We start from the raw sequence: 25,853 nt of genomic DNA on the forward strand, positions 1-25,853 counted from the left end.
TCCACTCAGTCGCACATCGAGCCACCGCCGCAATGCGTTTCCCATCTAAATGAGGGCACGGAGACCCTCCTCCAATGTTTGCCTGCGCTAATTCCTTTATGGCCTGTCGCTGACTCGACCGTTTGTGCGAGACGAGTGCCGCTATGCTAAGGCGCTCATTGCCGGGCGGGCTCTGACCAGGCCCTCCATTCATAAACTGCCTCAAGTGGTTCTCATCGCATGCTCTCTCCAATGGTGCCCTCCTTCTATTCTACAGTGGCGAGGTTCACCGCCACGACTCCTGCATGCTGGCCATGGCCGCTGCTTCTCCGTGGGTCGAGCTCCCCGCTCCATGCATGTCACCGAGACCAAGCAAAACGGAACCCCTCGTCGTGCTGGTGCCGATGGTGGCCTTCCCTACCGCCTTTGTGCCGCCGCCGCCCGCCACCGACGAGCTCGCTAGGCCACCGACCAATGTGTGATTTGTACAGAGTTCGTTCATGCTCTGGGTTGACCCAGGCCAAGCTTTGATCTGATCATCTAGGTCCTGGGTCCACATGTTTAGAGAGTAGCTGATTGGATTTGTGTGCAGAAGGTATATGAGAGTGGAACATGGAAGGTGAAATATAAATAGTCGTTATAGTAGAAAGAGATATAAAGGAAGGATTTTTTATATGATTCTCTGTACGGAGATATGAATAGTATAATTTGATTAGTCTGTCGAAGATGCTCTCTTAACTTGGCGCTTCCACGTTGAACTCGGTAGAACCTGTGGCCAATTGCACCGCAGATTTCTGTACCGCAGATTTCTGTACCTACACTTACACAAGACAACGATCGGTGGGTCCAGGTACTCGCACGAGGATCCTTTGATTTCAATGTCACCGTGATTTTGTCACTGACATATATGTTATCATCCTCACAATGACATTGAAGCAAGAGGAGACCGGTTCCAAGTACTCCGTATCTCACTAGCCTCACATATCAGTAACAAAAATTTCAATAATATTATAGTTAGAGAAGACTAATCCCAGAAACTCCGTGCCTCACAGGTCGTTGACACACCAAACCGCGAGCACAAACACCGGGCCACCCTGTATTCTTGTTGCTCAAGCCCCGTCCAAGTAGGCAGTCATTCCCGGTCCAACGCAGCAGCGGGGCAGTCCAGTAATTTCCTTGGCCGGTGGGCGGCCGACGACCTCTTCGAGAACCGAGACTCGTCTCCATTGCTCCCCCGTCCAGCACTCTGACACGACAATCTCGCGTCCCGTCTCCTGCTTCCGCTCACGCTTCCTCGCCGTCGCCGTCGCCGTCGCCGTCGTGCCTCCGATCGCCTCCGCCTCTGCTCCAAGCCGGAGCCGAGGGATCTCTCCCGCCGACGAGCGCCAGGGCGAGGCGGCGTCGCCGGTTACAGGAGGCGGGAGATCTCCGGCGCCATGTCGTTGGACTCGGACACCTCCTCGCAGGGCGGGGACCGCCGGAGCTTCCGCCAGATCACGCGAGATCGTAACTACCCTTCTCCCGCTCCCGCTTCGGATTTGCTTGCTCGCTCGCTTGTTGTTGCTGCTGCTGTTGGGAATGGATCTGGCAAAACTGCTTGCGGAGTTGAAAAATTCGGCAGTTTGTTTCTCCAGAGCTCTAATTGCAACAAAGAACTGGACGACTAGTTGGCTTTTACTCGCGATGGCGATTGAATCTAGCATTGCCGTCGAATTGAGTGATGGTGGTTGGCTGGATATGGCTGTTGGATTAGCAATGCTAGTGGCTTCACTGTGCTCCTGAGTATTTTGTTCCTCGATTGCTCACTGTTTAGATCTGCGGACAGTGGCGGACCCAAGATTTCTGGGCTGGTATGCAAGATTGTTGAGGGAGCGAACCAGCGAAAAGTAATTGGGCTGGGGGGTGACAAGGTGCGTGCGTGGCTGTAGGCCGATGGGAGCATGCAGAAGTGAGGATGGGCCGACAGCGGACGCCCGATAGAAGGCTAAGGTTGTGAGTTTTAGTTCCAATGAGCTGTGTACTACACATATGTCTAATGTATACTACATATAATCGATTTTTTCCCAAAAAAAATTTGGGTATGCAACTGCATACCCATGCACCAACGTAGGTCTGCCACTGTCTGTGGATGCCTTGTTCAAGGGAGTAGTCGCAGTGTTATGAAGTGAATTGTGCTTGCTTCTCCACTAGTAGCCAAACCATTTGATGTCTGTTAGCAGTAACTGGACCAAAGTTTACTTGGAAAAGTAATAGAAGTTACTGGATCGAGTGTAGCTAATATGTGGTGAGTACTGTTGGACTAATTGCTTTAGAAATGGTGAGATATTGCTGTGCTATTAGCTAGTTCCATGACGGGTTGTGTTGTTTGCTTATGGAACTTATTAACTTTGGCACTTTCTTCACCACAATTTTGTCTTCGTTTCTGATTCAACTTGAAACCCCAAAGTATTGTCTAAAAAAGGGCTGTGATAATGGTGTGAATGCCTTTTCATGCATAGTTGACAGTTGTATGGACCTGCCATTTTTTTTTGCAAATGATCATTATTAAAAATTTGCTGATTTAACCATCCAATAGTTTTTGTAATTTGAAATCCTTATTTTATTGCTCACTGCATCATGCACAATCTTGTTTGTTTTATTTAATTGATTGCATATATCGGCACACCTTTGCAGCCTACTTTTATGGTCCAATTTATTCTTACATACATGTTCAATGGTTCAATTCTTTATGTCAAATATATTGTCTACCCCAACTTTCTTGAGACTAAAAGGCTTTTATTTGTGTCCTACAAATATATTCCATTTTGTACATATACTCCATCAATTCTAACTTACATTTGTTTACTCGTACTTGAGCCATGCAGGTTTGTTATTTGAAATGCTCAGATCAACTAGGAAGGATTCAAAATCAACATGGAAGGTATCCTTTCCATCGAACATTTTTACTAATGTGGCATGGTTTTCATGATGTGCCCCTATAGCATGATGTACTTGCCTTGAAGGTTTATTTGGTCAATTTCTATTGTTGCACCTTACCATTGTGAACAATATATACATGGTTGACATTCTAGACAGTGATGATTCAATTTCTATCCCTCGTTTATGCATATTTCTAAGGGCACCTGTCTTGTTTTTTTTTTAAGAGAAATAAGTTTCAGGTTTCTTATGTTATTGGGTTGGTATGCTGAAATTCCCTCATATCAGCTTAGCACATAGTGGCATTTTTTGTATCTTAAGTTTGTGTGATATAAATAGAGAACCATAGCAGGCAGTGCTCTTAATTGATTTATGTTCTTGGTCAATTAAACAACTTGCTGACATTTGCTAGGTTTAACCAACTTTGCCTCAATGGAAAACAAAGACAATAAAGGGACTATGGGCAATATAAATAACTTGGAACATGTTCCAAAGAACTAGAATTGCAATGCTTAATTTGTTTCCACATATAAATTTGATACATTACTGAGTCCGAATGATTCCTTTGAAGTCTGACATGCTATCTAGCCTACACATTTGTAATTGTTGACCAATATGCCAACATTGCTATTCACATGGTGTAACTAACAACCATTTTACATATGTATAGCAACATAAGTACTCTTTATAGATATATTTGGTATATGGTCTTAAAAGCATGTCATAATTGCAACATTTGATTTACTCCCGTTTTCGAATAAATTACCCTGCAAAATTCTAGCCTCTTATACATAAATTATCATGACCTCTTGTAGGTACTTATTATGGATAAGTTTACAGTCAAGATTATGTCATACGCATGTAAGATGGCAGATATCACAGAAGAAGGGGTTTCATGTAAGTAGGCAGACATGATTCATTCATGTTGTGAATTTTGTTTTTATTTGCAAAGAAGTTTGCCTTTTTCATTGTTGCTAAAATATATGAAATGGGGAAAAGCAGATGTAAACCATTGGGTTGCTACAGTCGCTTTCTGTTCAGACATTTTAGATCTCTTAAATACTAAAAATTCATAAATGTAGGACATGTTAAATCAGGCATATTGCATTTTTCAGGTACAACCTTGATCATACATGGTACACACCAAAAAAACTGGTTCAATGCATTGCCATAAACATTATTGTTGCAAATCATTCCTTGATTTAAACTGAGATTCTCTTTTCTATTGGCGTATGGTCATGAAATCTGTAGGAGACATTTGAAATAACAAGTATCACTTCTAGAATTATCTTGAGAACTTTTGGGTCATTTGAGTACATATTTCTATAGTTACTAAAGAGGTGATTTTGCGGGGATTGGGATAGTGCTTCAAGTTCAGGACCGGTAGGGGTGTGGCTAATAAGTTGTGGTACTTTTGCCAACTCCCAGTGGCAGATTCTGCACCCTACCAAGAAGATTGATCCAACGACTAAGTGGTTATAGCTACCCTGGGTTTAGATAACTGTTGTTACCACTTTGGATGTAGTGTATCTACTATTTTCTGCACTATGAATTTTGTACCCTTTTAGGCATGTTACATTAGAAAGCTCTTTTGGTTATACTAGCTTCATTTATAAAATCATTGGCATGGAGTATTTCGACAGGCAAAGACCCCTCTGGACTGCTGCAAGGACCATGTTGATATCACCACAAAATAATATGGGAATATAGTCTTCGATAGCCGGTTCTTGTATTATAGCCTGTCCTGTGTGTGCAGCAAATTTACATTTTGTGCAGTTGGTGATGACCACTCTTGAATGTATCCCATCTCAAGAGACCTAAAAAAATATGTTTGTCTTTGTACCATAAAACTTTGTTCGATGACAACTATAGTGTATAAAATCTCTCTTTCTTAAGACAACATCTGTACTTAAAAAGGTATATTGCTGAAAGTTGTCATGTTTTCGTAGTATCTTCTCTTTCAATTCCCTGAATATGGCATGCTGCTTATCACCTTGTTGCCTTGTCATTCTTATAATTTTGTTGAAGTTGTATTCGGATTCCTTTGGATTAAATTAAAATGTTGTTTGTTAGAACATGGTTCATTGGGCCTTAGAGTTTTCCACTAGATGCATAATCTGACATAACCAACTATGATAAAACTTTTGCAGTGGTTGAAGATTTATACAAACGGAGGCAACCATTGCCTTCACTGGATGCCATATATTTCATCCAACCAACTAAAGAAAAGTAAGTTATCATGCTTGAAGTGATTGTGTTCGAATCTTGGACCATAAGTGATAGTCCTTTCATTTTTTACCATGGGAAATAGTAGCTGTATGCCTATATAAACCTAGTAACTGGAGAAGTGTGACTACAATAGTTATCTATATTCAACTACCAAATTGGTTTAGTTAGTAGAATGCTGAAGTACATTGGGAATTAGTGGCCCAATGGATATATTCATCTTATATCCACTTTGCAGTTGATGCTATCTCTGGCCTTTGTACCAAAACTATCTATTGATAGTGGAGGCTCCAAAATGCCAAAATGCTTTATCTATACGGGCCCACTGGCATAACATCACATTCCTTCAATTCAATGTGCAAGAAATCAATGACCAATATAATTCTTGTGGTTCACATCTAGGCTCAACCAGGCCTACGACTTGGAATCGACATGTGCTGGGACCTGATCCTCCTTTGGGACCCTCTTTGTCCCAATACCAAACCCCTCACTCATCGCAATCACTTTTTTCTTGAAATTGCACCGGCCATGTCCTAATATCGTCTTGATGCGCCAGCAATACGCCCAAAAGCTTAAGTTATCGAGGTTAGGTGTGAAATCGACTTAGGGCATGTTCGCAAAGGGGGATTAGGATCCGACTCCTTAGGATTTCATTCAAATTTGAACTAGTTCCTAAAAATTCCTAGACCACCTCCCTCTTCCAAACAGAACCCTCATGCCCCAAAAGTTTGAGATTCTGTGAAAATCAAGTTTACAAATTCCTGAAAACTCTCTATAGTACCAAATATAGGGTAAGGCACTACACAAGTTTCAAGATGATACAATTGTATATGTGAGTTACAAGAAAGACAAATATTAATTGAAATAGTGATATCTCCGTAGTGTTTGTGTTTTTCATATCTTGCAAATGCTATTGAGTATCATCTTGAAATTTTATGTGTGTGCAGACATGGCTACCCTTGTTTCATAAGTTCATTGAGGATTCTTGAAATCTTCTAAGCCTGATTCCATATAATTCACAACTTTCTGGGCATTTTCGAGGACACCCCCTTAGTTCCCTTCCCCTTAAACAATGCTGCCAGACTAGCTCATCTATATAGCATTAGCCGCTATGTCATGTTTCCCTTTATTTCCAGTCTTGCTGCGCTATTTACTTGTTGCTCACAATTGCCCTTTACTGGATTTTTCTGATGCTCCATTAAGGCTGCAAAGTAGTTGGTTCGAGCAAGCTAGACTACAATTAGCTCTACTCGTTTAAGAACCTGGGTGAGTTTAATTTCAGTCAAGTTAGATCAAGCTAGATAGGCTCATGCTGAACTCATACCAAACTTGAGCAAACCTCAATTTATTACATGGAAATTTCAAAATTAATTTGAATACTTTTTTGGGGAAAACATAGACAATGTGTAAATAAACATTTATAATGACTTCACAATGACATACTTTGTCATAAACACTAAAAATATTTTTCAATACTGAATTGTAATAAAAGACATACATCTGCATATAAGAAGCTATAAATTGAAGGTGCAACAATATAAGGGAACTTAGTATTTGAAACCTGTTTGAATCTATTACTATTAAGATAAGAAATATATACTAGATTTCAAGCTGTACTCAGCTAACCTTGTCATAAACTTGACTCCTTTTTCTGTTCAACCGAGGTCCGAAAGGTGCTCAAAGTCAGCTAATTTTCTTGACTCGATGTTGAGTTGAGCCAGAAAAAAAATCTCAAACTTTTCTTATAGCCATATGCGACTTCGTTGATTTAATGCTCTAACCATCATATTGTGGTGATTGCAGCATTGTCATGTTCCTATCCGACATGTCAGGAAGAAGCCCTTTGTACAAGAAGTATGTGCACCATATACTTCCACCACTTTCTATTATGTAGATTTGCTTTGTTGTTTTTAAACTATTAACATAGTGTTACTCGTGGTGTAGGGCATATGTGTTTTTCAGTTCTCCCATACAGAAAGAATTAGTTGCTCAAATAAAAAAAGATTCAAGTGTATTACCTCGTATCGGTGCACTTAGTGAGGTTACTTAGCTCTCATGTTCCTATCTGTTTTGCTTGAGTATTTTAAAGATGAAAGATTGTATGTTGTTATTCACTGTTCCTTGTATTTTAATCTTCCAGATGAATTTGGAGTACTTTGCTATTGACTCCCAGGTAACCATTTTCCTTCAAAAAGATCATTGGCTGCATATACAGTTTGTTGCTGTGTATCTTCTGGAAACACAAATAGTTTGTCACATTTTGGCTCATCTTGTGTCATATTTCATATAGCTAGGATTGGTTGGTATTAACAGTCTTGTTTGTGTCCCAGTGGAATTCAATCATGATTGATCATTTTTTCCCCTTTCAAATATTATTATCACATTTTGACAGTTTATAGGAGCTGAAAGCAATGCTCCATTGTGAAAAGACATGTAAGCATACCTCTAGATAAAGCTTTCCACCGGTTTGTGGTACTAGATTACTGGTACTGGTAAGAATAGTTATATCATTCATGGATAACTCTAGAGAATTGTTCGGAGTCAATCATGGATTTAGTGTAAACTTGAATATTTCTGTAATTGCATGACCAGGTTTCATTGACACTCTTTTTTCATCTAGTTGGTACCAAGAGTAGCAACAGTAACTAACCAACATTTGAAACTTTGTCTCCTAGCTATTAACAATATTAAGTTCTTTTAAAAATAACTCTAATGTACAAAACATTACAAGTTAGTACATAACTTGCAAACTGTATACTACTGTGAGAATATGGATATTTAGTCTAAGCAATCAACTATTTTATTGTAGTTCTTTGTGTGTGGTTTCAAAAGCCCATGGTGATTGCATGCAGGGTTTCGTAACTGACCATGAGAGGGCACTGGAAGAACTTTTTAGTGAAAATGCAGAAGGGTCTCACAAGTACAATGCTTGTCTGAACACAATGGCTACTCGCATATCTACAGTATTCGCATCAATGAGGGTATGCATATATGTTACTTGTGAAAGCTTCTGTTACTTGAATACATTTCCTTTTACTTGTTTGTGTTGTGACTATACATGACCTAAAGAAAGTGTTTTATTATGCTGAGGAAGATAAGAGTAAAAATTAGGGAAGCAGATGGGGTGGGTTGTCTTGTTAGCCCTCTGGCCTGTCCTTAATTTACTAACAAATTATGATGTGCCAACCCATCAGATTTGCTGGTCAATGTGGGTTGGGACAAGATGACCATGAGAACTTAGGTCACCCCTTTTTCTCTCCATTGCATCCCTGCTGCGCGCGAAGGCCTAACAAGACCCTAATCATTGTTGACGACAAGCTTGGTGGATGTCGGAGGGTTAGCTCCTGTCGCAGGGATCCTGAGGGACCATTTTTTAGAGATTCGGCCGGGGGATGATTCTGAATGTTTGCTGGAGAAATAAATGAATGCGAATGCAATGGCGGGTGGTGAGGAATGATCTAATGCAGAAAAGAGTAAATGCGCTGGGGGGATTTTTAGACAGGTTCGGGCCGCACTACGCGTAACACCCTACTCCTGTGTGGATGCTATAAATGCCCTGAGAATGTGCTAGTTACAAGAATGTCTGTCTATCCTAGAGCCTGGGGCTCCTTGTTCTTCGGTCTCTATGCTCGTACGAAGGTGTTCTTCGATCTGTGTGTGCCTGTTGGCTCCGAATGCGTTTGTCTGAGAGTTCGAGCGTTGCCTATCAATTAATTCACCCTCTTAGACTTGTCTTTGTCCGTGTTGCCGGTCGCTTTAAATACCCGCTGGCGGTAGCGTGTCCCGAATGGGAGGGCACGAGTTCCAAGGCACCATAAATGGAAAGGGTGTCATCATAGCCTCTGCACGAAGTGACGGGGGTTGAAAACGCGCCCCGCGCCCGGTCTTCAGTCGTCATGATGGCGCTGGCAATGGGCGCCGTGGAGAGGGCCCACCGGGCAGCCGCAGAGCTGTCCGGCGTGCCCGCCCGGTCTTGTTCGCCTGTCACAGCAGCGTGGCAGACAGAACGCCTCGGGCCTCGCGATGCTATCATGAGGTGCGCCGGATGGCACGGGATGGGACCCGTGCATTAAATGTCCCCACGCCCTTCTGCCAGAATATGACAGGAACTGACACCAAGTGTGGCGGGAGCAGTTGGAGGTGACAGGCCACGCGCGCTCTTAAATGCGGCCTTGGGCCTTTCACTGGCTGACACCTCATCGCTGGACCCCTGTGGGGGCCATTGACGGAGGGGTTTCCTGGGTCGTCGGGGAACCGAGTGCTCGGGGGTCACTGTTCACCTCCTCGAGCACTCTCTCCCGAGAACGCCCTTTCTTGGTCCTTGGGGAACCGAGTGCTCAGGGGTCACTGTTCACAGCCCGAGCACTCTCTCCTGGTCTTGACTGTACGGATCCTCGGGGAACCGAGTGCTCGGGGGCCGCTGCTCGCAGCCCCGAGCACTCTCTCCCAGAACTACCTTCCTTGAGTCCTTGAGGTACTCGGGTGCCTGGGGGGCTACTGCTTGCAGCCCTGGGCAGACCTCTCCCGGTATTCGGTTCTCCTGGTCGTCGGGGGACTTGGGTGCTCGGGGGTCACTGTTCACCTCTCCGAGCACTTTCGTCCCGGTCCCTTAGTCTTCGCAGATCATTGGGGAACCAGGGTACTTAGGGACCACTGACTGTGGCCCCGAGCGCCCTCTCCCGGGACTTAGTCTTTTTTACCTCGCGGAGGTGACCCCGCGGGATGGCGCCACGTGGCGGATTGCTGGCCTGGCCTCGGGATTCGGGGACCCCTGGTTCCTGATTCACCGACAGTGGAGATGTTCTGGCTTTTCGGACAGAAAGTCAATGTGTCAAAATTGCATGCCTGCGATGTGGAATAAGTTGCCGGGCCTTCAACCCAGGCACATGGCTTCCAAGTCTCCTAAAATCCGCCTGCCAGCTCTATGGCCACCTTTGCTGCTCCTGATCTCCATGCCCACATCTGGGAGCCTACACGCAGCTCTCTCTTCTTGAGCCATGTCTCTGTTAATTGGCCTCTAGAAATGCATTTGCTGTTTATAATATTAAGTTAAAGGCCCTTCCAAACAGTGATAAGCATGAGAAATCAGATGCTTATAAAACAATAACTGGTTTCTGATGACTGATGAGAATCCAGGGCATTTCTTATTGTAGGGAAAGATCAGCGAGTGAGCCATGTCACTGAAAAAAGGATAAGTCCTCATCTCTGCAGCCTTTTCCATTGTGTAGTTCCGTGTGTCTAATTAATGTGGAGAGGCTTTGGAGCAGGAGGCTGTTACAGGAGGGCAGCATTGGTGGTTTGGCTCTGGCATCACCTATTCTGGGAATTAGGCTCCTGGAGTAGCAGCGGTGGAGATCTAGTTTGTGGATAGTCACCAAACATCAGCTTCTTAGTGTTTCTATATGGGTTGACCCATGATGTCCTGTGGGTCTAATGGGCCAGGACAGCATGGGCTGGCCTTGACTCATGAGCAGCAGTTAGCTTTCCTGGTCCTCATGGGCTAGGTCCTGTGTTGGCCTGACCCAACCACACACACTCCTACTTAAAATAACCAATTTACAATGGAAAGGGTCATGCAAAGTAATCTCTTGGTGGAACAGCCATAATTTTTTGAGACGCAAGGAAAGATGGCTCAGAAGGTAGTAAAGTTGGAGGTAGTCTGGTCACTCATGTTCTGAAAAGTAGAGACAAAGCAGATGACTTGGACACTTATGTTTTTGTTCTGGAAATTGGATTTTGGCGATAACTTTGTTATGATTGTTATTTCTTTACACCTGTGCTTCCCGACCACTTTCAAGAAGAACCTCGATGCTTGACCTGTGTGCAAGTTGGTTCCAATCAACTGTTGGCTTACAATTTATTAAAATGCATTGTTTTGTACATTTCAGGAATTCCCCCGTGTGCACTACCGTGTTGCCAAGACAATTGATGCTTGTACAATGACAACGCTACGGGACTTGATCCCCACAAAGCTTGCTGCTGGTGTATGGAATTTTCTTGCTAAATACAAAACGACAATACCTGAATTTCCTCAAACAGAAACATGTGAATTACTTATAGTAGACCGTTCCATAGATCAGGTACATACCTGTGTATATGAGTTTAACCTCCAGTCCGGTACTACATTGAGCATATAATGTTTTTTTTATGCCTCTTTGTTTCTTTGGTACTGCAGATTGCGCCAATTATTCATGAATGGACTTATGATGCCATGTGCCATGATCTGCTATGCATGGATGGCAACAAGTATGTTCATGAGGTGAGTGTATAAACATACTTGATTTTTAATGCAGTATTCTGTTCCATTGTCTCAGTAGATGTTTAATGGATTCTTTTCTATGACTGAAATAAAAGGTTCCGAGTAAAAATGGGTCGGCAACTGAAAAAAAGGAAGTCCTGTTAGAAGATCATGATCCTGTATGGCTTGAGCTTAGGCATGCCCATATAGCAGATGTGAGATTACTCCTTAGTCTACCTTCCTATGTGTTTTGTGCATTCAATTGCTGTATGATTATCATCATTATTGCAGGCAAGTGAGAGACTGCATGATAAGATGACCAACTTCATTTCAAAGAATAGAGCTGCTCAATTACACCAAGCAAGGTTTGTTGTTTCAACCAGAGTATTAAACAACTTAGGATAACTCTTTATTAGCTAAAATGTGCTGTCTTGTTATACATTTCGCTCTTCTCTGATTTTTCCATTCTGCAATGAGCATTAATTATGTGGGCCAGGTTTCTGCAGATATTTTTTTCCCCTTTATGGTGATATTTGTTTAATATTTGCGTAACATAGGTAGTTGATATTGCATTTCTGAATTGATCGTACTGTTTTGTATCGTTATTGAATCAACGCACTTGTTAGACTTTGGTTCCTAGGCAACGGCTTTGCCTCTCCTTGCCTAGACTTTGGTTCCTAGGCAACGGCTTTGCCTCTCCTTGCCTAGCAAGGCTATATGTTTGGTTCCCCTCAAAAAGCTTGTTTTCCCAGGCAATCTTGTCCATGCTGGCAAGGAAATCATTGCCCACGCAATTGGCTCTCCTGCGCAAGCAAGCTTTGGCCGCGCACTGCCTTGCTGTACAACACCCTCCACACCTGTCTTGTCCTCCAATCCGACCACCGACAAACCATCCTGTGCAGAAAAATTGACCACCAACTGTGGTAAGCGGCACTGGGCGGCGGCGGGGACGACCTCATCCTGCAGAAACCTATGCCTGGTAGCAAAATTGATGGTTGGTGGCGGTGGCTGTAAGCCAGCGAAGACGCGCTTGCCTTCCATGCTGAGACCTATGGACGCAGAGGCTGGTGGGGACGACTTTGGCGGCAGAAATTGACCCCTGGTGGCAGCGTGTACGACCTCGGCGCAGTTGGTGTGAGCCAGAGAACACGGTGGCAGCGTGTACACGACCTCGGTGGCGGTTGGTGTGAGCCAGCGAACACGCCGAGTGAAGAGCTCGCCAATTTCAGTCGTGACAGCAGCAGCCATCTCCTCCTTGTTGGCTCTCTTGCTCCTAGTCGAGTCATCGTCCCCTCTGTGAGCAAGCAAATTCTTTCTTCTCTACTGCTGTACCATGGGGTTTCTTCTTGATCTGGATCAGGATCATTCCGCACATTTTTCTTCTTTTGATAGGTCTGTTTATTGTTCGATTTTGGTGTTGGATTTGGTCTCCTAGATCAGGGCAACATCAAGAACCGAAGCAAATCACTTGATTTGCATAGCAGCAAGTATATTTGACCAGGAGGTGGAAGAGGAGAGGAAAGGGGAAGTGAGAGAGCTATGATAGCAAGGTTGGGTAACCAAACACCACGTCATTCCTTGCTTAGCTTAGCCTTGCCCAGCTAGGCTAGGCAATCCTTGCCCAGCTAGCTTGGACTAGCAAGGAAACCAAACACGTTGCCCTATGTTGATGGCATTCCAGTTTGTGTAGAGTTAATATTGCGCCATCCACCTGATATTAACTTGGTGAAATGCGTTAAACATCTCATTTCTATGCAGAGTTTATCTTATTTTTCTGCTATTTGTTGAAATACCATTTTACATGTTGATATTAGAGATCTGTTTGTCACACAGGTTGAGAAATTTTGATAGGTACCACTGCAGATGTGTGCAATGTGACATCTGCCACTGTAATTTTTCTTATTTGATATATGCCGTTGTAAAACAGCTTATTTGATGTATGCCACAGAAAAAGCTTGAAAACCCATTTTTTATGCCATTCCAAAGTCCAAAACCTGCAGTTTTGAACATGCCCCTGGACAGTGACATTAAAAATAAATTCAGCATCATATATCAAATTTCATACTTCTGTAGCCATGCACATAGTTTGCATGTGTCGGTATCATATTTATTTGATATCTCATTTTCCCTGTCAGTTCAAATGCAAATGGAAATGGGTGAACTCATTTCTTTAGAGCAACAGGATGTTTCAGTTCCAGGTTAATGCTAATGCAGCTCAAAGATGTCAGGGTCAGAGCTTAACTCACCAAACAGTGTGAGGCTGTGCATTCTTTATTTGGACCTTTTAACTAAGGGTTGGTCTATGTAGCAACCGCATGATGCAGCAAGCAGTTTTTTCCTCCCTGCCACTGCAACACGTGCCACCACACTCCCGCTTCTCCCCCCCCCACTCTCACACACACGCAGCCGACCCGTGGCTCAGCAGCACCGCCATCGCCCACCACTGTCCTGGCCTCCCTCTAAGCATGCGGGCATGGTGAATCCCTGGCCCTTACTCCTAGGTCCTAACTGTTAGGAATAACAACTCGTATTCAATAGTAGTCTCTGGGGGCAATATATAGAGTACATGATAAAATGACTCTAGTAACATAATCTATACGTAATGGATAAGGACTCTTATATTCCTAACACTAACGAGTTCGCTGGAGAAACCGCCGTTGCCGGAGGGCCAGACGTCCAGAGGAAAACCGTGCGTTACGACACGTGGTTGTGATATAGGAAAACTGTTTTAGTTATGCAATCTGGCCAAGCAGATTAAAGTAACCTAATTTAACACTTTGCCACTCTATTGTTATTTTGAGAAAGTGTTGTCATTCTGAGAAGTATAGCTTAACCATATTAACATAATTAAACTATAATGTTGGAATTGTATTTGGTTGATTGATTAGTAGTAACTGGACGAAAGCTGTTTTAAATCAATCCATATGCGTTAGGACAAAATGAAACAAATATGACTGTTGCAGTAGGATGTGACAGTTGCATAGGAGACAAATTCACAAACAGTTTTCGAGTTAACCCTGATTCTGAAATAATTTTGTGGGACAGCTTATTTCGTTCAACCAATATCTGTCTTCGTCAACTTCAACATGAAGGCCAGCTTCTGGTTTGCTGTGTTGTGTTACACTGTGTTTGATTTTAAAACTGCTTTGAAAAACATAACGCTATTTTGTAAGTTAGATTATAGTTTAACATATGCCGTCATCCAATGGTCTATCCTTCCCTACTTTCTCCTATCTTCTCTCTTGTGATTTTTGCTAGAGTAAGGAAACCATATTTCCTGTGATATGGAAGCAATAATATCTAATTTTACAGCATGGTTTAGAAAAAGCAGATAACCGAGCATGAAAACAATTAAAGACGGTCCTGCCTAACAAGATTGCCATGATTTGCTGCAATGCCAAACAGAGCCTTAATTGGAAGTAATTCTTAAGATTGTCTTTCTGTTTGCTTGGACACTTATGCTGACTTTCGCGATCACATACACTAATGCTGACTTTCGCGATCACATTTTGTTAGTTATGCCCTTAACTTATTTATTTAATGTTGCTTTTTTTCCTTTTTTGATTATCAGAACTGGTGGAGAACTATCTACAAGAGATTTACAAAAAATGGTTCAAGCTCTTCCACAGTACAGTGATCAAATTGACAAGCTTTCTCTGCATGTTGAGGTTGGTTTTTATATTTCTGCGAAAATTCGTTAAAAATGTTGCATTATCAATCTATTGTCACACTACATTGCTCGTGAGTCAAGCATGGACTTATGCACATGGATTTACAGAAAAAGGTCCTTGCTTTTCCTATTCAGATATTGTGCCCATCTTTTTGAAATGGTGCAAGGTTTCTTTTCTGTACCTACTAGTACTATGCCTTGTTTTCTTTCCTCTGCCATGAGAAAAATTTATCTGTATCCTGTTTTCTTCCTTCTGGCCTGATAAAAACTTCATCCAATAAAACTCTAGTATATAGCAGACATCCAGTTCAAAATGCAATTCCTTTTGGACCACAATAGTACAATACTGAACAGGAATTTCCAAAAAAGAATCAGAAACTTTGTATCAGTTTTAGACTCAATATATTCTTTGTTTGTTGTTTTCCCTGAAGCCATTAAACAACTTTTTTTTTCTTAAGAGCTATGTCTTTCTGCCATATTCTGTGATAGACAGTTATTTGCTTGATAAATATTCGACATATGTTCTATTTTTGTTCATCACATGAATAATGTACAGAATGATTCTATGTTGTATTTCTCTCACTTATTTTATACAGATTGCAGGAAAACTCAATAACATAATTAGGGAACAAAGTCTTCGGGATGTTGGACAGCTAGAGCAAGATCTTGTGTTTGGTGATGCTGGAACAAAAGAATTAATCAATTTTTTGAGAACACAATTGGTAATTTACATTTGAACTACATAGGTTGACATATTGGACTTCTCAAAACGCAATATTTAGATTTACTGACTCAATGCAGGGTGTAAGTCGTGAAAATAAGTTGCGCTTGCTGATGATTTATGCATCACTTAATCCAGAGAAGTTTGAAAGTGACAAGGGTGTAAAATTGATGCAGGTAAATCTTTGATTATATATTTTACTCAAGACATTTTCTTTATTCAACGCGTGCAAACTCTTTTTCATGGCAAGCTGTTTGTTAGATGCATTGTCAATTTTCAGCGCCTACTTTTTGCATCTTGGTTCTGCTGTAAATGTTCTTTTGCAATGTATCATGAATGGAACAAAGTTAATGTAAGGAAAAAGTCCATTTTTCAACCTTGAACTTTGCCCTTTGTTCGAAAATCAACCCTGAACTAAAAAATCGGGTGAAACACAACTTAGCTGTTACTTCAAAGTTTTAATATGAAATTCCTAACTTCATCGATTCCTTCAATTGTTCTCATGCTATTTCTCATCAACAGTCACTTAGCCTTGGACCTGAAGAGTTGTTATTTATCAGTTGGCAGGATTATCTGCTGATGACATGATTGCTGTAAATAATATGCGTTGCTTATGTGGGCCTGATACGAAAAAGTCCTTAGGAGGAGGCTTTACCCTCAAATTTGATATTAATAAGGTAAAAGTTCTAGGTTCTTTCTCAGCTTGTATTTGTAAGTAATTTGGACGACTGGATCTCAGAATTTGTTCATATCTTCCTGTTGATAACAGAAAAAACATGCACATCGAAAAGAACGAACAGGGGAAGAATCAGCATGGGCACTCTCCCGATTTTATCCTGTTCTAGAGGTATCAATACATTAGAAACTATATTATAATTTTTTTGTACATTACTAATTACTATATTAGCTTGATGCTTGTAGCGAATCATCTAAATTTTCTCAGTTCTGATTCTTTGCATGGACTTCGTTTGCAATTATTTTCTTCATGTTCCACATGGACTTAAATAGTCTTTTAAACTTTACACTAGAAATCTAAGCTACTCACTTTTCTCATTTGTCCTGCTAACATTCTGATATACTCTTGTGCTTGTTCTTGGGACAACTGGATCTTCCAAGACATCTGAGTATCTGTCAAAAAATTTAAAAATTCTGTTGGTAAGTAGTTCAATTCATAGTATCGAACACCGGGAGTTTGCACCGGTACTTTTGATGCACAAGATGCCCGTTCCCTGTAGGAGGAAGGGAGAGAGAATATATTCAAGACAAGAGAGATATATTTAATGTGGAAATCCCTTTGTGAAAAAGCCAAAGGTGCACAAAGCGGAAAATCCACTATTTAGGAGAGTTTAGTATCTAGGAATATTAGAATGATCATATCCCATCCCATTCAGCTATGGAGAGTACAATATAGGGTACCAAAAGACCCCCAAGTTGAAAACTAAACAAATATGAAAAGTACTGTAATATGCACGACTGCCATTGCTACACTTAAAATAATCCTCCCATCAGGAACACAAGAATTCAGATCACAAAACAATTTTTTTTTCTAAAATCATGAAGACAACCGTATAATCTATTTAAATGCCTTTATTTAATCAGCTTTTGTTTTTACTGATATATGGAATGAGGTTCTTACCTGCCCTACAGGAATTGATTGAGAAGCTCAGCAAGGGTGAGTTGCCAAAAGATGAATATAACTGTATGAACGACCCTAGTCCTAGTGCCCATGGACCATCAACCAGTACCTCTGTGCGAACAAGTCCAGTTCACTCAATGAGATCTAGACGAACAGGTGGCACATGGGCCAGACCTCGGGGCTCTGATGATGGATATTCAAGGTGAGTCATGGATATTATGTTCGTTGTTCATATTAAGCATATACTGAGATCATCCTTGTTAGCTAGAGAAGTTAGGAAGAGAAGCTATTTCAATGTAGGATCTTTCCAGAACTATTTGGAAGTCTGATGCTTGTGTTTATTTCATGGACTGAGTTGTTTGTGTCTGTGTAGGCAGGGCTTTTTGCATTCAACATAGTTAAAACCTCTTCACCTATAGGTTTTATATACAGTGCATCAGCCATTGTGAAAAATGCAGTGCAGAGTGCACACATGCAACTGTTACTAGGTTTACACATGAATTTGACAGGGGTGCATGGAATGGCTTTGTAGTTTGAGATTGATAAATCATGTATCATTTATATATTCTTGAGCTAACACTTACTTGGAAGCCTTTATTAAATTACTCCAGTCCATTGTGTGCTACTCCAGTCCATACTCCATAGTACTAAATGAGTTTGGGAAGAGCCATGCATAATGAGGGGGAGGGTATACAAGGAGGAAAGGGTAAAAGTTATCTCAAAATTATAGAATGACATGCATTAGGTAATCTAGAAGGACATGTATTTGAGAATTGAGTACACATTATCATAATGTTGTTGCCATGTTGGACATTAGAAGCTGGCATTTACTTTTAGTATTGCGAAGTTCCGGGTTTATGCAAGCACCATAAATCTTTGCAAGTACTCTCATGAAACAAACTTTTGAACATTGTATTATCAAATTTGTGCACATACAAGTATGCCGATTGATCGCTGAATTAAAGTAGATCGAGCAAGGCTACGGAAACGTTTCCTCTCCCGCAATGAGCGTTTCCTCTCCCCCTCCCCGGCGCCCCTCCATACCTCAGCCAGAACCTCACGCCGGGATCCGCCCAGGGCCTGACGGCCACCTCCCCTGGTGTCTTCCACCCTAGAGCCTGCTGCCCGCCCCTTATCGTCCACTCATGCTCCAGGGTCGCCCCTCTTGTCGTTTGCGCAGCCGTATTCTCCGACTGGCCGCTCCAAGGAGTTAAGGTGGCTTGATGCTAGCCCTTCTTCTCTACCTCGCAGTAGCCCAGATCCGGTACAGCGTGTCCCTGTATTGGCCTCCTATCGCGACGCCTTGGTGCCGACTGCCCCTGTGGTCGTCACTACGACAACGTCATCCCCCGTTCATCAACGTCGAGTTGCAGGGGCTCAAGGAAGATATGCGTGACGCTCCCTGTCGTGCTCTGTCGCTCTGCGGCGGTGTGCTCGGTGCTTCATGTCATGTTCTGCCACCCGTGCCTTGCCCCTTGATCCGCTCTGAGATACACCGCGTCTCCAGCCAGGAGCGTGGTCCGGAAGCGGACGGGTGGCGTACAGTGGTTCACAAGTACTTGTGATGTCAACCTCGTCCCCTACGGCAGCGTCACAACTCGGTTCCTGAAGATCTCCGGGGGAGGTGTTTCAATTGCCATGTAAAGGATAATCGCGTGGCCAGGATCTGGCTTAGACACGTCGCTTCCGTTGCTTGGCACTGGGTCACAGGGCCTTTGCGTGCACACGGCCGCGCACCCCGCGGCACCAAACACTGGCGGTTGTGCCTTCGCCCCATTCTTTGCGTTCAAAGCAATGGTTCGACTGGCGTTGCATCTCGGCACCTCGGTCGGTCGATTCTACCGCCGACGCGTGTTCCATAGCAGCTGTGGGTGGGCATTCTCAGCACAATAGCAATGGTGGCCGCTCACGTCGTCTTCCCCGCAGACATAGTTCTTCTGCGGCTGGTGCGGCGGCGCCCCTGCCTCCACCTGCCTCGGATCATGGCCATTGTTTTGCGCCTTCTTCACCCACTGAACCTTCTTCAAAGTTTCATGCTCCATGAGGACCACGTCTGATTCGTGGATACCACAATGTGTGCTTGATAGTTCTGATCGCATTTCTCAGGCGGAAGAGTTTTTGCGTAGGGCGGTCTTTGTGATTATTATCGGCACCAGGCCGTCGGCCATGCCGCATGAGGTTGTGTCGCCCATCGCAAACAAGTTTAGCCTCAACGCTGAATCCCTTCAATTCATCATTCAAGGCCTGAAGATTTTCTTCTTCCGGCTAAACATACAGCTAAGCTTGTCACCAATCGTAGGCAACCGATTCATACACTGTGGTTTTGTCTCCTTCTCAAGCCTTGGACCAGGTTAGCTCATGCAACCAGCAGATCTCTGCACTATAGGGTTCAACTGGCTCTTCATGGAATTCCTACTCATGCATGGGGTCTGAAGACAGCTGAACAGCTGTTGTGCTTATATTGTTGGATTCAAGAACTTCATCCTTCCACAGCTGACCGCTTGGATTTTTCCGTATTCTGGCTCACCGTTTGGACAAATGATCCTGAGCTGTTTCAGCCAAGCAAGTACCTACTCATTGCCAACCAAGAAGACTTCAACGTATCCTACCGACATCCAACTAACCGAGGTCCTTGATTTCCCACACCCGTTGGAACCGCCGTCTCCCCCAAGCAGTGTTGGTAGTGGGGGTGGTCGGACTCGTCGGTGACTTGATGGTCGGATCCAGTTAACTGAAGCTGATGTCGGTGACAATGGGTCTAATGGCAACAAAGGATTTAGTATAGGCGGTGGTTGTTATGGCGGTGACAGTAGTGGCCGTTCTGGTGGCGACGGTGGTGGCCTTTCTGGTGGTGAATGTGACCGTGGCGCGGCAACGATTCCGACGTCCAAGTCCACCCAGGCCTTGTACACGTGGCGTGTGCTGGCGTGATGCACTCAACGATCAACCGCTAACTTGCTGCGATGGCTCATCTACCAAGACGCATGTCCCTAAGTGGCCCGGCGGTCCCCTCGACATATGAGAGGATTGAAGGCAGCTAGTCCACCCCAGTTTCCCATACACAACGGTCTGGCAACTTGGTGGCTTTGGAAGTAAAACCCACAGCTTTCTAGTCGGCGCCGCAAAGTTGCATTCACAACAGAGGTTGAGAGTATGATGCAGCTTCCAGCCAGGCCACCTCCTCTGGCCGCTATGCAGCCAACGGTCCTACCCACAGACGGATTAATTGTTTATTCTCGGCTACGGGCTATGGCTAGGCCATGCTCTCCATCTCACTCTACAACAAGAAGGGCCACAACACCAGTGGTTGGCCCGCCCCAGGGTCGCACCGAGTTCCTTACTCGAATCACCAAGAAGACTGACGGTCTTGTTCCAGTACCTAAAGTTCAAAACCAAAGGAAGAAATCCTTCCTGTCTGATTTCACTTCTCGGTGTAGGAGACGCATTGTGGGGTTGGAGTTCAGTCTCCATGTTCTGCAATTCCGAAGCCCCGAAGGACAGTAATGCATTCACTCGGGATTGTATATGATCAGGTTGATGAGGAAGCTCCAGACAGGTATGCTAGATTCTTCGGCCAGCCACTTACAAGGGAGCATATCCAGGCCTTGGCGACCCTATTTGGCTGGACTCCTCCAGAGGCAGAAGAAGAGTACCCGGCAACTGTGGTGATTGACGTGTCAGTTTAGCTCTGATTGACGTGTCAGTTTAGCTCTGTGCTGTGGTGGGTGTAAGGTCGCAATTTTTTTGGAGTATAATTAATGGACCCCTCTTATATTTTGGTGTGGAATGTCCGCGGATTGAATTCAAACGCGCGACAGGATGTTGTACGGGTTGCTGTTAACACTACAAAAGCTGATATCTTGTGCCTTCAAGAGATGAAAATGACTGATATCTCTCAACGACTTGTGCTGTCTATGCTTGTTCCAGAGTTTTGCAATTTTGTGTTCCTACCAGCTAATGGGGTGCGTGGTGGTGTGCTCATTGATTGGAAAGTCAGATTTGGCCTAGCTGCTGCTTCAAGGGTGGATGCCTTCTCCACCTTAGTTCAGTTGGTAGCCTCTAACGGGCAATCATGGTGGCTGACTAGAGTTTACGGGGCCCAAGCCAATGCGGAGAAGCTTCTCTTCCCTCAAGAATTACGTGATATCCGAGCACAGTGCCAGGGCCTGTGGGTTGTAGCAGGAGATTTTAACTTAATCTATCAATTGGAGGACAAGAATAACTCGAACGTCGAACACGCCATGATGGGTCGATTTAGGTGGCTAATTGATACGGAGCTTAAGGAAATCCCCCTCATTGGCCGCAAATACACATGGTCTAATGAGAGGGTTTCACCAACTTTGGTGAAGCTCGATCATGTATTATGCACCACTGATTGGGAATAGATGTTTCCTAATTGTCTGCTGCAAAATGCCACAACGGAGGCGTTAGACCATTGCCCATTGTTGCTTGGGCTACGCAACAATGCCATAGGCAAGCGCCGGTTCCACTTCAAGGCCTTTTGGCCAAAGTTTGACGGCTTCATGGATGAGGTCCTTCGAGCGTGGATAGCTACGGCGCCACGAGTGTGCTTGATTGAGACGTGCTCAGTCCGTTTCAAGGCGCTAACTAGGGCACTGCAAAGCTGGAGTTAGAAACGTGTTGGCCACATCCGCTCCCAACTCCATATCAACTTGAAATTGCTTAGGATTCAAGGCAACTGACCGGTGATGAGTTGTGGCTACGGCGCAACCTCAAGAAACATTGCCTTGGCCTAGCATCCCTAGAACGCACAATCACCTGACTTTGTTCTAGGTTGGGGTGGCTCAAAGAAGGTGATGCCAACACTGCCTTCTTCCACCTTCATGCTCGACACCGCAAGAGAAAGAATTTCATCCCAAAGCTGCTCTCCGGAGATCATGTCTTCACCAGCCAGGAAGATAAAGCTCAAGCTGTCTTCGATTTCTACTGCAATTTGCTCGGTAATGTGGAGCAACAGGCACATTCTCTGGACCTTGTTGTGCTGCAAATTTCAAGCCACGACCTGACGGCTCTTGATGTGCCATTTTCTGAGGAAGTATGAGCCACTATCAAACAATTGCCGTCATACAAGGCCCCAGGCCATAAGGTTTCATGGGAAGATTTTACGAGGTGTATTGGTCTATAAACAAACATGATCTCACGACAGCAATTACAACAATACAACAAGGAAATGTTAGGAACGTAAGGTTGCTAAACACAGCTTTTTTTTACTCTTTTACCTAGGAAGGATTATGCCATTCAAGTCAAGGATTACAGACCTATTGGTCTTATACACACCTTTGCCAAATTGGTTGCCAAACTGATGGCAACTCGGCTTGCTGATAGATTACATGAGATGGTGTCCCTAAATCAGAGTGCTTTTGTGAAAGGCTGATGTATACAAGATAATTTTTTGTTAGTACAATAGACGGCGAGGTTCTTGCACCGGCAGAAGGAACCATGTATACGCTTAAAGCTTGACATATCAAAAGCTTTTGATTCTGTCTCATGGTCGTTTTTGTTGGAAGTCCTCCAAATCCTTGGTTTTAGACCTGTATGGTGCAACCTTCTCTGTGGTTTGTTATCAACATCTACTACCAAGGTGCTTCTCAATGGTGTACTACGTGATGAGATCCAACACTGACGCGGGATGCGGCAAGGGGACCCGCTGTCCCCAATGTTATTTATCCTACTAATGGACGCGCTCAACACATTAATTCATAAGGCTAGCGCCGAGGGATTGCTTCAGCCATTGTCTACTCAAAATCTTCAACACCGAGTGTCCTTATAGGCGGATGACGTGGTTCTATTCCTATGGCCAATCGTCGAGGATACGGGCATGATCAACGACATCATGTAGCTGTTCGGTGATGCATCTGACCTCAAAACTAATATTCAAAAAAGTAGTGTCTCAACAATCCAATGCACAGAGAACAAACTCAACTCAATTTAGGAATGCCTTCCTTGTGAGGTCAAGGAACTCCCATGCAAATATCTTGGGCTGCCATTATCAATTCGGAAGAAGCCGACCAAGGCTCATGTACAACTAATCATTGACAAGATTGCAGACTAACTACCCAGCTGGAAGGCTGGGCTAATGACCTAGGCTGGTCGACTAATCCTGGTGCAAGTAGTCCTGACATCTATGTCGATGTACCACACCATTGCTTTGGACCAACCGAGTTGGGCGCTCAAGGCAATCGACAAGATCCGTCGTGCATTCCTTTGGACGGGGAGTGATAAGGCCAAGGGTGGTCACTGTCTCATGGCTTGGCCAAAGGTGTGCCGGCCGCGAGAACTCGGAGGACTGGGCATACATGACCTCATGACGCTTCGTCGTGCCTTCCTTTGGAGGGGGAGTGATAAGGCCAAGGGCGGTCCTTGTCTCATGGCTTGGCCGAAGGTGTGCCGATCGCGAGAACTCGAGGGACTGGGCATACACGACCTCACGACGCTCGGGTGTGCATTTAGAATGCGATTGTTATGGTTACAAAAAACACAACCTGACAAGCCATGGGTAGCATTTGCCGTACCCATCCATGCTAATATTAAGTTACTCTTCTTGGTCTCGATAATCACCATGGTGGGCAATGGTGGCAGCACTTTTTTCTAGACTGATAGATGGTTACATGGGCAAGCGATTGTTGAGCTTGCACCTCATCTTCATGCTCTCATCCCCAAACGATTGTCCAACAAGCGCATGATTCAAGAAGCGCTCCTAGGGAGAAGATGGATCCAAGATATTCGAGGTGCTCTCTCTGTTACAACTCTTTTAGAATACCTTGTTTTATGGGACTTAGTGTCGGAGTTTGTACTTCAGCTGGAGGTCGAGGATGAACATAGATGGAGGTTTTCGAAGTCTAGACAATATTCAGCTCAGTCGGCGTACAAGGCCTTATTCCATGGCGCTTCTTGAATGGTGCCACAATTGCCCAGCTATTCGTTTTGAGCCATGGCGCTATTTGTTTTGAACCATGGAAACATATTTGGAAGTCCTAGGCTCCGAAACATTGTCAGTTTTTCCGTTGGCTGGCTATAGATGTTGGACGACTGATCGTCTTGCTCGAAGGGGTTTGCCACATCCTGATAGATGCCCACTCTGTGATCAAGCGGATGAATCCATCCAACACATCCTAACCTCGTGTGTCTTCGCGAGGCTGGTCTGGTTCTTGTTTAGGTGGTTTTGGATCCCAGATGTGACGCCACAACCCGAAGATTTGGTGTTCAGCGATTGGTGGGTAAGGACAAGCAATATGTTTACCAAGCAAGTGAAGGATGGATTCAATTCGCTCGTAATTCTAGGCGCTTGGCTCATTGATTGTGTTTTCAATGGTACGGTGCCCATTATCCAAAAAATTCTGCGGCTGGCCTGCGAAGAAGCTAGACTTTGGTGCGATGCGGGAGCAAAAGGGCTGTTGCAGCTAGTTGTGGGTTGAGCATAGTGCTTAATTTCACCTATGTGGCTGTTCTTTCTTTAGATTGTGGTGCTATTTGTACTATTCTATGAGTGTGTTGGAACTGTACCTTTTTCTTCTTAATACAATGATACACAGCTTTTTTGCATGTTCGAGAAAAGAAAACTAAAGTAGATCAGCAGAATGTTCATGTTGTTGGCAATGATGTATAGCTAGATATTGTACAATTAGCGGACATCTATTTGGGAGAAAGTAGTCTATCGTTGCAAATTTTGTACTGTATGACATGATGGATTAAAATAATGTGTTCTGTAACTTTCAGCATCGTCTGCTGACCATATGAGTATTTTGCAGTGATTCTGTGTTGAAGCATGCATCCAGTGACTTCAAAAAGCTTGGTCAGCGTATATTTGTTTTTGTCATTGGTGGCGCTACTCGATCAGAGGTATGTTCAGTACCTTCGTTTTTTTCGTGGATATGACATTAAAATATGTTGTGCTTAGTAATTTGAAATCCACATTTTATATATGGGTGTTTTCATCCTGCACGCTGTCACGAGTAATATGTATTTTCCAGTTACGTGCTGCACACAATCTTACATCCAAGCTGAAGCGGGAGATCATCCTTGGTTCATCTAGTCTTGATGATCCTCCCCAATTCATCACAGTAAGTAGTTTGTGTTGTTAGCCCCCTCTGATATGCGAGGGTTTAGCATAATTGATCAGGACTACTATTGTTTGCAGAAACTGAAGTTGATGTCAGCAGAAGAACTGACACTGGATGATCTTCAGATATAAATAGCGTCATCACCCACTTGGAGTGCTGCTCAATCTGAATTTTCGCCATTGTACCTATCTTTTTATTTTCATTGTAATTTTTATGTTGGCTCTTCTGCGTGGGGCTGCATCATATTCATTCGGTAGGAAGTGTATTCTTAACACCAATTTCTCATAATTGAATGAATGTACATAATAGTGGACACGTCTGTAAGTTGTAACAATTGAATCAATTTTTTAGATTGGGCCAATGGTTGGTTGATTTCCTTTCCCCAA

The 25,853-nt window shown here is 43.7% G+C and overlaps 1 protein-coding gene across 2 annotated transcripts; it reads left to right on the forward strand.

The window, feature by feature from the left end:
- Nucleotides 1-1,126: 1,126 nt before the first annotated feature.
- On the forward strand, nucleotides 1,127-25,853 carry LOC133922170 (probable protein transport Sec1a). 2 transcript variants are annotated; one of them, XM_062367379.1, is made up of 21 exons: nucleotides 1,127-1,485; nucleotides 2,844-2,899; nucleotides 3,711-3,792; nucleotides 5,046-5,124; nucleotides 6,925-6,975; nucleotides 7,066-7,162; nucleotides 7,262-7,294; nucleotides 7,974-8,102; nucleotides 11,010-11,201; nucleotides 11,297-11,380; nucleotides 11,476-11,574; nucleotides 11,651-11,724; nucleotides 14,931-15,027; nucleotides 15,626-15,751; nucleotides 15,831-15,926; nucleotides 16,311-16,427; nucleotides 16,520-16,597; nucleotides 17,398-17,588; nucleotides 25,156-25,246; nucleotides 25,378-25,467; nucleotides 25,545-25,853. In XM_062367379.1, exons 1-21 carry the CDS (start codon nucleotides 1,416-1,418, stop codon nucleotides 25,596-25,598), a joined length of 1,986 nt encoding a protein of 661 aa, XP_062223363.1. In that variant the 5' UTR covers nucleotides 1,127-1,415; the 3' UTR covers nucleotides 25,599-25,853. The 2 variants fall into 2 exon arrangements, with proteins under 2 accessions (XP_062223363.1, XP_062223365.1); XM_062367381.1 differs by having other exon boundaries at nucleotides 1,161-1,485; nucleotides 2,836-2,899.

Source organism: Phragmites australis, chromosome 6, assembly GCF_958298935.1.
Source record: "Phragmites australis chromosome 6, lpPhrAust1.1, whole genome shotgun sequence".
Lineage (NCBI taxonomy): Eukaryota > Viridiplantae > Streptophyta > Magnoliopsida > Poales > Poaceae > Phragmites > Phragmites australis.